The sequence below is a fragment of the Pipra filicauda genome, unplaced genomic scaffold (genome assembly GCF_003945595.2).
Source record: "Pipra filicauda isolate LSUMZ 115617 unplaced genomic scaffold, ASM394559v2 scaffold6_size6359152_pilon, whole genome shotgun sequence".
Lineage (NCBI taxonomy): Eukaryota > Metazoa > Chordata > Aves > Passeriformes > Pipridae > Pipra > Pipra filicauda.
In genome coordinates, this window is record NW_024104865.1 from 3,707,660 (window position 1) to 3,720,635 (window position 12,976).

General features: G+C 41.2%; 1 protein-coding gene across 5 annotated transcripts in view; it reads left to right on the plus strand.

The window, feature by feature from the left end:
• The first annotated feature begins 832 nt into the window (after nt 1–832).
• Nucleotides 833–12,976, plus strand: part of UBR1 (ubiquitin protein ligase E3 component n-recognin 1) — a 63,839-nt gene continuing 51,695 nt past the window's right edge. For 4 of the 5 annotated variants that reach the window (XM_027748618.2, XM_027748633.2, XM_027748626.2 and 1 more), the window contains exon 1: nt 833–998. In XM_027748618.2, coding sequence (XP_027604419.2) covers nt 918–998 — 81 coding nt within the window. In that variant the 5' untranslated portion in view covers nt 833–917. Of the gene's footprint in view, nt 999–8,223; nt 8,297–12,976 lie in introns of those variants that run through there. The other variant, XM_027748646.2, reaches the window with a different exon arrangement.

The window sequence follows — 12,976 nt, forward strand, 5'->3', positions numbered from 1 at the left end:
TTAGACTGCAACAATCCGGAAAACTTCCAGCAGGGCTTAGGCCAGGTCTGTCATATATCAATCAAGTTCCTGAATGCCTTAATCTTCTGCAAAAGTAGCAAATGTGAAGTACCCAGAACAGTTATGATATGCTGTAGGAAGGAGGTGTGGAGGAAGATTTTAATCTTGGAGACAGGCCTTTGCTTAAAGCTACTGTTGCATCCTATACTTGTACCTAGTTTGTAAAATTTTGCCTTTGCTTAGCCCATACGGGAGACATATGGGAGCCAAGTCTGCAGAGATAGTGAGACTCCACACCTGTGTATATGAAATTACTTATGCTATTATCTTGCTAGCCAGGCGGGGGTCAGCCTCTTCTCCCAGGCAACTAACGATAGGATGAGAGGACGTAAGCTGTGCCAGGGGAGGTTTAGGTTGGATATTAGTTAGAATTTCTTCATAGAGAGGGTGATTAGACATTGGAATGCCCAGAGGTGGTGGAGTCACCGTCCCTGGCGGTGTTTTAGGAAAGACTGGATGTGGCATTTGCGGCCGTGGTCTAATTGACATGGTAGTGCTCGGTCATAGGTTGGACTCGATTATCTTAGAGGTCTTTTCCAATCTAATCGATTCTCTGAATCTGTAATGGCAGGGCGCAAAGTGAACACCCACGCGGTGCAGTTTTAAGTGCCCGCGGAGGAGCTCCATCCATGTAACTCTGCACGACGCAGGACCAACACGAGCTTCGGTGACGACCCTCCCAACGGATCCCGGGGACGCGCTGTGCCGCACCGGGCAGCGGGAGGCAGGAGGCGCTGCCGGAACGCCGCGGCGGCTGCGCGCGGGGCGGGCCCTGGGCTGCGGGCGCAGCGCCCGGTGACGGCGGCGGCTCCTTCCGGGCCGTGACGGCGCCGCCGGCCGCGTCCCTCGCTCTCAAAATGGCGGACGGAGCCGACAGAGGTCCCGGAGCAGGAGCGACGAGCGGCCGGGCCCCCGCGCAGGCCCCAGAGCGAGCTATGGTGAGGCTGCAGCCGGGCGTGGCGCCGCGGTTCCCCCTGCCTGCGCTCGGGGGCAGCCTGTGCCCTGCCCGCGCTGCCGCCCCGGCGCTCGGGCGAGCAGGCTGGCTCTCCGGAGCTGCCGAGCGGCGCCGCGGAGGGTCGGGACGCGCCCCTGTGCACCCGCCGTAGCCAGCGGGCGGCGGCACCGGCCGGGGCGGTGGGGCCGGAGCGGGCGGGCCGCTGCCCCCCGGTCTCGCCGCCGGCTTGTGGGGGCCGCACTCGGTCCCGGGGCCTCCGCTGGCTGCGGCTCTGGCGGCCGCCGGGTCTGCCCTGGGAGAGGAGAGCCAGCCCTGCCTCGGGCCCGGAGAGCCACTGTCAGGCGGCCCAGAGGGAAGCAGCATCTCACCCCCCCCGTGTCTTACTTGACCTCTACGTAATTAAGTGAGATCAAACTTTAGAAACGTTCAGAAACTCTCCTGCGTTCCTAAAGCTTTGTGGTGTATATGTGCATCTTTTATCCTGGTCCTGCCTTTACCTTTCTTAATTAAAGGTGACTTTACTATGGAACAAAAAAGACCAAATAGGAAATTACTGTCTTGCAGAATGTGAACGGAGCAGCAAATAGTATTGTTTAGAAAGGATGTAGATGAAGATAGTTGTTTATTTGCTGAACAGAAATACCCTCTTTTTTTTTTCTCTGTAAATTATTTTGTTCATCTGTGGATTTAATATTCCATTATTGAACAGAATTTGATGTTGACCCTGTCTAGTGACATGCCTTCTGTGCTTTCCTTCACAACCTTGTATAGTGATTACTATATTCAAAACACTTTTGATAGAGGAGTTTAAAACTGAAGGCTATGAATTTAAGAAAGAAAGTCAGATGGATGTGTATCAGAAACCTTATATTTTATGTTCCATTTTTCTGTAACAGTCTGCACACACAATATAGTTTTGAAATTCTTGACTGCAGATGTTTTAAAGTTGAGCACTGGCAAGCCTGTAGAATAGCTGCTTTTTGCATGATGCTACACAGCATTAATAAAAGTGGGAAGGTGTTTACTGATGGAACTTGTCTTGCATGGGGCAGCCATTATTTGTTGCACTTTTCCTCAGAATTATAAGGGTATCTGCATATCATTAGAAACGGCCCAGTCATCACAGACTGCACCCTTAAGTATATTTCTGTGGCCATAACAGGCCTATGTGTGGGGTTTTATTCTGTATTAGAAACGTTTCAGTTTTAAATTAGGAAAAATGCAGCTTGATTGCGTTATAGTGTCAAAAATTGCAACCTGAGTCAGGTGATTTCTTAAGCTTGAGAGCCATGTAGAGTCAGAGTGGTACTGAGGGCGATAGTTGCAATCAGTAGCAAAGCAAAGAAATCAACCTTTTGTTATCTGGGGACGTGAGAGACTGAGTTAGCCCAAGCAATGCATAAAACTGGTAGTTGTGGTATTGTGAAAAACTCAGATGTTGAAGAGATCCCCAGCTGCTCAAAGATGATGTTGCTCCACTAAGGTGTCTTAGTTTTTATGTGGTTTCAGCCAACTGAGAGCCTGTGGGCCAGAATTACCATTATTCCAAGAGAGGTGGTTGGCCACCCAGACTGTGTTGTCTGCTGTATATCTGAGCAAACTGCAGGAATTTTGACAGGGAGTACGGGGTGAGGGTGTATTAAGGGAGAAGAGGAGCCTAGGATATGTACTTAGGTTGTGTCTGACAGTGTTCATGATGTTAGATTGCAAACCTGGCTATAGTGATGCCAGAGACGGCTGCAGTCTGGAAGCAGTACACCCAATTTACTGCTGTACTAAAGATGGTACTAGTTAGGTGGAACTAACATATCCCGACTGACCAGTGCTTTCACTGTGCACAGCTGGTCTGAAATGTCCTTTTGCTGTGGTGCTATAATTGGGAATTTGAGAGAGTGTGAAATGGAAAACTGGCTGAATAGAGTGAGCTTTGGCCTTAGTGAACTTGTCAAATTGGTCTCAGTGTCAGCCTGTTCAGACTGTCTCTTGCTCTCCTTGTTTGGGTGCTGTTGGTTGTAGTGCAGCACTACATCTGGCTGCAACCATCTGGCTGCAAACCTTCCCAGAGCGCTGGGCACATGATGCAGGATTACCTGAATGATTCTGCAGGAGCCAGCCTGATTCTGGAGTGGATGGTGATGACTCAGGTAATAAACTCTTCTGAACCCAGCCCAGCTCCGGGGTTTATTCTCTGCCCTTGACTTCAGCTCTTCAGGTTGGATGACAGTAGTTGGAAATACTTGAGTTGGCGTTTCACTGCATTAGTTAAGTCAGGTCTTGTTTCTGCCCCCTGCTTCTCCATTGTGGCTGTATTGCTTCCTGGGTTATCCTGAAAGAGAGTGGTCTGAATTTGGGCACTGACCTGGTAATGCACCCTGTTTACCAAACTTAAGTTTACTTGCTTTCCTCTCCCAACAGGATCCACAGTTTTTTTGTCTGACTGATGGGCTGGACTTGGCTTTTCTAGTAGCTGGCTAGCAGGCATTGCTGGTGGCCTAACAAAAGCCTGCTTTGCAGGCTGAATCCAGCCCTTCGGTTGTTTGTCCATCTGTATTCTAAACAAATTCCAGTTTGACTCCTGCCTGCTTTGGTGGCTTCTAGCTGGAATATACGAGCAGGGCTTAGATACTAAACTATTTCAAAGATTTTAATTTATACTAAGTCTTCAAATTTTTATATAGGTGTATTTTAGTAATATTTGTGAAGAAAAGGGATTTTGTTTTTTGAAAGTCCTATGTTTTGCTATCATTCAATACTCTTAAACAAAAGATAAGATGTAAGTGGGGTAGTGGTGTACAAGAACAGAAAAGCTTTATTATCGGGATATTTCCTTTAAAGGCAGGAATATTTTAAATTTCAGTTTTGGGAAGTAAAACAGTTGTTTTACAAGCACAGGCGCTTGTGCATTCTGAAGTATTTCAGATCTTTTGGGTTGTTCAATGCTATTATATAGTTGAGAAAATGCATATGAGGAGTCTTGCTACTGTAGATGTGTTGTAATCAAGTAGTAATATGGAGGGGATATTCATGTTCATGAGCAGGTTATTTCTTGAATTTAATGAAATTTGAGCCAGGCATCTGAGTTGGAATTGCAGTGACTTCCAGTTTTAAATCTAAACTTTCCTAAACTGAATCAACCTGCTTAGACAAGGTGACGTCTATATAATTTTACATCACTTTGTTGAGCTAAATTTGTTTAAAATCTCACCTTTGGGTAAACCAGCATATCCCTTAATGCAATTAAGCCCTGAAATGCATTTAGTCAAAACCACTGTATTTAGAAAGTGCAGCACATTAGCAGAACAGTGTAAACTGTACAGTTGTGTGAAGTGGAGCCCATGAAAGTTGCAACAGGTAACTGGAGCATTGCCCAGGTGCTATTTGCATCCCTATATATTTAGCAATCTTCCTTATGGCATCAAGCAGTGCTGTGGATTTTTCTTCCTTGTCACTCTCATGTTTACTCATACTTCTTGGTAATGTTTGTGGCTTTTGTTAGTGCAGGGGTGAACTGTGATTGTAAAGATATCTGTTATCTTTGCTCAAGTCCGCATAAAGTGCCTAAAGTATGGTGCTGCAATACTGTTACTATTACGGTTGTGAGAGGTATGTGGCTCCAGGAGAAGGTAGCTGCAAGCAAATGTTCCTGGTAGCATGCGACTTTCAGTGCCTTCTAAATGCTAGAGCGTTAGGGAAGTTAGGGATAGACAGGTTAGATTTGGTGTATAAGGGAGTGTTTTAGAGATGCTGAATGAGTGCTAAATATGGATAGAATCACCTGAGTTTTGTTACACATTCATCCGCTGCAGAATTAGACTATGTTTACAGTGGATTGTAAAATTAATGATAATTGGGAAGTTAGGTGGTTGTAAGATGAGTTTGAGTACACAGAAATAAATTAAAAAACCTACTGTTGTTGTTTTCTGTCGTTGTCGTCCTCCCCCCGTATTAATGAATTACTTCTTTGTAAATATTCACTGTAGGTGCATGTTTTGAAGTGCAGCCTGGTGCTAAGATATTTCGTAGATACCTTGTTCCTTTAAGGGTAGGAGACCACAGCATGGATGTTAAGGATCAAACAAGGAAAGAATCAAAGTATTTCTTTCCTTTGTTTCTCTAGAAACAAAAATGATCAGTAAATGAATAGTCATAGTCAGAACTTAAAGAAAAAGTTCGAATTTTGTCTCTCAGAATATTACAAATAACTCTGCAAAGATGATGATTTTGCTATTTTTATAGGGAGAATTACTTTTCCCCCAAAATATGTATTTTTGTCTACTGTTTTGTGATACTGAATTCCTGTTTTCTCTGTTGTTAGTTGTACATTGCTATCTACCACATGCAGGTTTGACCAAAAAAAATTGGAACATGAGAGGTGATTAGATATCTCAAAGACCTGGAAATTAGTTCTAGCATTTCTGGCTATGTTTTGCATTTTGTACCTACTTAGTAGCATCCTGCTAATTTTGTAGCATATTTAGGGTGGAGTGTCCATTTGGTAGGGAGGTGCAATCGAGATGCCTATAGCATGGCAGAGAAAACTACAGACCGTGGTTTAACTCCAGTAGTCTCCTTGGGCACTGTTTGCATTCAGGTGCTTACCCCCAGGAACTGCAGCTGCACTCGGGTGATTTTGGAGATGTTTGATTTAGAAGTGACATGGGACCTGCAGTTTCCGAGAGGTTTTGCAGCTTGGGTCTGTTTACCTTGCTGCAGGCATTAGTTTTAGCTGTCCAGCAGCTGAAATGGTAACAGATAGTGCTGGTGGTTACTTGTCCTTCTCCGGGTGGTCACTGATTTGCTCTGGTTCAGTGAAGCTGGCATTCATTGGTGACTACTGGAATCGAGGTAGATTCTGCTGTAGACAAAGCTTTAGTAGTCTGCGCTGGTTTTGAGTCTTATTCCCCGTGGGCAAACACCTGCATCATTAAAGCATATTTTAACGTGAGTTGGCAACCCTGCTTTGTCACAGAAGCCAAAGTTTGAATGAATATAGAGATCAAACAGGGGTTTTTTTGTCTTCAGGTTAAACTTGATGTTTTGTTAGGACAATGTTAGACAGTCTTGAGTGTTACCCGTGTTGTGGCAAGAGAAAATAACTTTTGAAATGAAACTTGCTTCTTTCAGTGTAACTACTGATATCCAGAGCAGACCAAAGTTTGGTATTACGGTTTGGTTTTTAGCTATGTTGTATAAAGAAGCTATGGGACTGATGTGTCAGAAACCAGAAATTTTGAGTTCTAAACAATCGTTTTTAAAGCTTAGATTCTCTTCGAAAACATTGGCTATACTTTGTTGGAGAATGTGAAACACATTATGAATGTGATAAAACAAGTGAGCAAGTTTCCATTTTAACTCCCTGAACCTTTTAGAGATGGTAAAATTTATGTTCCTGAAAAAAAAGTTCAGTTTGATTTAAAGCAGGGAAGAAGAAATATGCTAATTAATTTCTAGTACTTATTTTTGAAGGCTTTTCTTTGGGAAATATATGTCTTTGAGGCTGAAACAGATTGCTTTGTTTCCTTGTTATTTTTACTAAAAATAATGCCTGGGTGTTCTGTACTACAGTTGGATCTTATTTTCAGTGCATTAGAAAACTGATAATTTTAAACCAAATAATGAGAAGGAAAAATTGAACTAAAATTTTAAAAGCAGAACCTAATATGAAAGTGTTAGTTTAAGAATGTTTTGAAGGTTCCTTTCTAAAGAAATTTTAAGTATTCTGCGTACTTATAAAAGAACTTGTATTTGTCCTTTAAAAATGTCTTTTATGTTTCCTCAATTGCTTAGACAATATCAGAATAAAAGTTTTCTGAGATCTGTTGTCCTGCTAGTCTCTGTTTCACTAGTAACAACTGCTCTGTGCATTAAAGTAAAGCAGCCTTTTGCATTTGGTATTTATGTTGAATGGCACCTGCTTGAAATTGGTATGTCCCCAGCATTTTAAGTATTTACTTCTAAAATGCTGCATCTACTTGCTGTTATGACAGGCAACTGGTATTTTCATCTCATGGTTGACAGATTTATGTTGTACAAAACTAAGCTTTTTTATTCCTCCTTTTAACTGAAATATTGGACCAGGTGCAGGTTTTAGTTTGTGTTACTGGTAGTGTCTATTCCTTCACGATTTGTTATTTAATGTTTATAAATACTAACATTCATTCTTTTCACTGATTAGATTAATGTATAGATCTAAAAATACAGTCTTGAAATTTACGCAGTTGCTTCTGCACTAAAAGATCAGCTTGTCAGTCTGTAGTTAAAGTAGAGCTGCTTTTTATAGTATTGCCTAATGAAAGCTGTTAGTTTGAAAAGACTTTAAAATTCAAAGGGAACTGTACTTAGAAGGTAAATCAAAAATTGTCATGGAAGCAATGGCTACTGAATTAACGTACCTAATAAACCTCTGCAATGATAAAGAAAGTGTCATAGTGGCAAGAAATCTCATTTGATGCTTGGTCTGCAGATGAAAAGTGAATTGAGAGAGTTCATTAACTTTTTTCTCTTTTTCCTTATATCCTTCCTTAGCTCTCATTCATGTTATTATTTGTAGTATTCATAAATGAATGTGTTTGTGAAAGACAAAATTAGATATGGATATATTTGCTATATCAGTGACGAATATTTTATATTTTTGTAGAAGTACGTGTAGGGAAATATAATTCCTCATCCTCTGACTTTTTGGCATGATGATTATTTAAAGGGTTTTTAAAAAGCATACTAACTGTCCTTTTAAATGTACAAGAAACCTATGTGTTTGGTTGGAATTCACTTTTGGGAAGATCTCTGTATACACATTGGAAGAAATAGTAGTCTGATCCCACAGAGGAGGACATGTTTCCCATGCAAGATGAGGTTATCACCTAATGATTCATTCTCAAGTGGTACTGTGAGGTACTGCTTCTCTCATAGTTTTCTTCTGAAAAACCATTAAAGTTTACAGATTACAGCTTTTCTTATACAGCACAAATCAGGACGAAGTGGTTGCTGTGTCTCCTCTTTTGACAGAACTGCTTACACTTGAGAAACATAGCTTTGCAGCTCCTCCTGTCTCCCTTTTTCTTCCTCTTTCATGCAGTTTGAGGATTATCCTCATCTTAAAAAAGATGAATGTGACAGGAACATGTGATTGAAGGAGGAGAAGAGATGGGCCTGGAGAAGGTTAGAGTATAAAAGAAGAGACAAGACAAAACGTGTCTTTGACATACACTCTTCACTAGCTTCAGGATCCTGAATGCCACCTTTGCCTACTGTTTTCAGTACTTGGGAATGCCCACGGACATGGTATGGATGTTGGTCCTTATGCAGGAAAGGTGGTGGTGTGCCGTTGCGGTGATAACTCCCTCAGCTCATTTGGGTGGTTGGTTGTGGGGGTTTTATTTATGGGCCATGCGTATGTGTGTATGGGCCATGTGATGGCATGGCTGTTTCTTTGGCTGACTCATTAAAAGTGAGGAAATGACCAAGCAACCCATCAAAAGAACTCTGCTAAGGTCACTAATACAAGTATTTAAAAGCTGAGAAATTTCAGAATTCAGATTTGAGATGAAGCTCTAATTTGCTTAAAATGTATGTGGAGGTGGTTTTTCCCTAAATTTAGAATGTTTTCCAGTGGAGTAGTGTCAGTTGGAGTAGAGTGTATTCAGGCCTGCTTCCTCTGGGCTTTACTCTGTTAGCTACAGTCTGTGGGCCACCCTGAGTAGAGTGTGAGTGCTGGCAGGCTGTGGAGAGCTGACTGATAGTAGTATTTTGGTTACATGGTAGTGTTTCTTCTTTAATTATGTTATCTCATGGCATCTGCCTCTTTCAGTACTCTTTCAAATTTATTCTTGAGTGGAATCAAATCTGGGAAATTACTTTTCTGTAGGACTTATTTGAAGCAGAAATTGGAAGATTAATTAGAGGTTGAGAAAGAGAAATAAGATTTTTCTTCATGAAGACATTTGAGTCATACAATGGTTGAGGCACCTCTGGAGGTCATTCTGTCTAAACTCCCAGCTCAAGCGGGGTCGCTTAGAGCAGGTTCCCTGGGACCATGTCCAGTTGGCTTTTGAGTGTGTTGAAGGATGGCAACTCCACAGCCTCTCAGGGCAACCTATGCCAGTGCTGGGCAGAAAGCTGCAGTACAAGCTGCATGTTGGCTTGCAGCTGTCTTGCACAGCTCTTATGCTTTTCTTTTCCAGCTCATCCTGTCAATAAAAGCAAAAAACCCTATCAGTTTATTAATTTGTTTTTTTTATATATCTGTAGCAATTGAGCACTTGACAGTAAAGGAGTGAGTGAGGAGAGGGCAAGTGGGACTACTTAAACTATTAGTTGAGGTATTCAAACTTGAATTTCAATATATATGTACAAGGTGACCAAGCTGGCATTGGATGATCAATTATAACTTAGGGGTGTGCTGTATTTGGCAGCTTTTGTATTGTTGGTAGTTTTGTATGTAATTTTATACAGTTGAATATAGTATGCTAAACAGATTTTTACGAAAGGATTAAGTTACTTCTCCTAGGAGGCACCGAGGCTACGGGATAGGTCTGATGTTTACCCTGGTGCAACTTTTAGAAATAAGAAAAATAATGTTCTTGTTTCTCTTGTGAATATAATGGATATTTCCTGGTTGGTGTATAGGTTGAGGATATATTCTAGTGGGTTCACTAGAAGACAGACAGCCTGCTTGAGAGTTCTCTTTCTTCCCTTGTTCCCCCTCCTTCTCTACTTCCTGTCCTCCCTTCTCAGGACAACATTTAAGCAGAATTAAAAACTTTGCACAGGAATGCTTGAAATGCTTGTGAGTTGGACTGTGTGAGAACCCATTTTACACTTCTGGCAGATTTTCTGCAAAGCGCAGCCCTGTGCTTCTTGAAGCTGTGACGTGCTTTGGACCGGCAATGCAGAATGCAAACTTATACTATCTCTTGGGAACATGACTTATTGAGATAGAAGGGCTGCAGACTGGGATTCTCTTGTGCTTTGGAAAGAGTATGCTGAGGGGTCACATCCCACCCTCCCACATTTGAAAAATACAGTAACCAAATTGGGAGGGGAATTTGGTAATGCCATAGTACAGTATAGGTGAGATTAAAAAAAAGCAGACTACAGGAAGAAACATGTTTAAGGAAGAACATTGTATTATGGAGTTTAATTATGAAAAGAATAATTCATTTCCAATCATCTTAAATGAGACATATAAAAAAATAAACCTGTGATCAAGTAATTTATTTTTCAGTTACCTTTTACAATTTAGTATCTTTATCAGAACCACCAGCTAAATGTGATATTTTTCTTTAAGTGTTGATATACAAGTATTTGATAAATTTGGATTTTATTTTCAGTTGCTTTTTACAAATTGGTGCCCCAGGTAAACATAGTTTTTATTTAACAAAAAAAGTTGCTAAGTAATTGAAAAATTTGAACAAGTTAGTTAAAATAAAAAGGCAGCTGATTCATTTGTTTCCTTTTCCTTTTGTTCCTTAGATCTGAATATGTGAAAATAAATATGTATCTATATTTGAGTGCATGTATGTATACAGATTGCATATATGTTACAGGTGTGTGCTAAAGCTTTTATGACCAATATGGTGATCACAGTGGTGCTTACTGCTCAGGTAAAATTCTAGAACAAAACCAGATTTATTTATTAGCATTGGAATTTAAATGAGTGGTTTTTTTCACTTTGTGGATTGATCTTCGTTTTCAGATATTCACAGATAGGTTGAATGCTTTGCAATTCAAGGATTCTGATTAGGCTGATCAACTTGGTCTTATAAAATGTGAGGATATCTTAGTATGATTGTGGATGAATTTGCTCTCCTGCTTGACAACATTATCCCTGGCTTATCTTTTCCGTCAGCATCTGCAGTGCATTTTCACCACGATAAATGAAGTAATGGACTACCTAAGGGTAATCCTGAGGAAGATTGATCGCCAAAATACCAGTAGAAGCCTCAGGCTAAAACTAAACCTATTAGAAATGCAGTGTGTCTTATTAAAGCCATAAAGGAAGTGTTTAAAGTGACTACAATGTGGAGCAAATGTCCTTTAACAGATTACTTTTGGGTGATGGATGTTGTTGTTAATCTAGGCTGTTTCAATATGGTATCACATTTTTGTTTTTTCCCTTTAGATTTTCTATGTAGGCAGTTTTTATGCTTGTGTATGTGAGATAGACATACAGTTTTCCAAAAAACAAAGATGAGGTTTTTACATGATGTTTGCAGATCTGGTTTTCAAAATACTGGGATTGCAACACTTCTGACTGCATATGTTCTTGGATTCATTTCTGATTTTGAAGAACTCTTCTAATGTAGGTAGTGAATTAGGGAGCTGTAGCCTTATATTATTTATTCTGTTGTAGTTTAGAATTCTCTTATTTAGTCACTTAGCACTGGAACAGGTTGCCCAGAGAAGTTGTGGATGCCCTATCCCTGGAAGTGTTTAAGGCCAGGTTGGGTGGGGCTTTGAGCAACCTGGATTAGAGGAAAGAGCCCCTGCCCATGGCAGGGGTTTGGAACTAAATGATACTTAAGGTCCCTTCCAACCCAAACCATTCTGTGATTCTATGATCTCTGTCTTGAGTCAATTGATGTAGGTTTTGTTTTAAATCAGAGTTGAGGATTTTTTGCATTTCATGTAACATGATGTGCATTTTTGTTCTTTAGCTTTATTTGAGCCTTCTCTCAGTCTGAACTCTTTGGTGGTTGCTTTGCTCATCCCTGCTTGCTGGCCTGGAGGAAATTCCATTTAAAGCTGTTTATAAAGTTACGTACTTTTTTCTTTTTTTTTTTTTGCACTCACCTTGAGTCCTGTGTGTGGTTTTGGGCACCACAGTCTAAGGAAGATATAAAGCCGTTAGAGAGTGTCCGAAGGAGGGCTGCAAAGGTGGTGAAGGGCCTTGAGGAGAAGCCGTACGAGGAGTGACTGAGGTCTCTTGGTCTGTTCAGCCTGCAGAAGGGAGAGAGGGGAAACCTCATCGCACTCTACGGCTTCCTCATGAGGGGAATTGGAGGGACAGGCACTGATTTCTTCACTGAGGGAGATCAGTCACTGGTGGTGACCAGTGACAGGACCCGAGGGAATGGCCCAAAGCTGTATCAGGGCAGGTTTAGGTTGGGTATTAGAAAAAGATGCTTCTCCCAGAGGGTGATTGGGCACCGGAACAGGCTTCCCAGTGAAGCGGTCCTGGCTGTAATTCTGCTACTGTTCAAGAAGGATTTGGACAATGCTCTCGGGCATATGGCGTCATTCTTGGAGTTGTCCTCTGTTGATGTTCCATGTAGGTCCCTTCCAATTTAGGATATTCTGTGATTTTTGGACATAAACCAAGGTTGTGTATGAAAGGATGGTGTCTTTAGGAGCCTTATTATCTGGTTTGCAATGGGGGAAAAAACAAAAGTTATTTGTAAATAATGGGAATAATGTGAAAGAAAGAATATTTAGACTTGAAAGACAGAAATAGGACAATCAGAGAGAACGGTTCAGAGAAGTAGAGAAGATGCAAGTAAAATTAGGGACACAAGTGCTTTTATTAAATGCAATTTCATTTTTATAAGACAATTTTGTCTGGTTTGCCAAGGACTTAAGCTTATATAATCATTTGGGCTTCTTTCTCCCTCAGTGGCAATTGACCTCTGATGACCAGTTCAACAAGACTTTCAAAGACCGTTAAATTGATACATGTTTTGTGACTATAAGCAGGCTAAGGAATACCAAACTTTTTCCAACTGTGGCTGCTGTTCTTTCCATTTGTTTGCAGCTGAACAGATGTTGAGATTTGTGTATTGGTTGGCCTGTTGGGAAGCGCATAGTTGGAAATTCATTAGTGCACAGATTGCTCTACAGTAATATAGCACTTGCCAGCTCTTGCCTTAGAGTGTTTTAACAGAAGACTTCGAAGGAACAGAGGTTTCTGTGCGAGTACTAAAAGGAAAATAGTAGAGAAATTCTTGGGGAAACCATGGTTTCTTG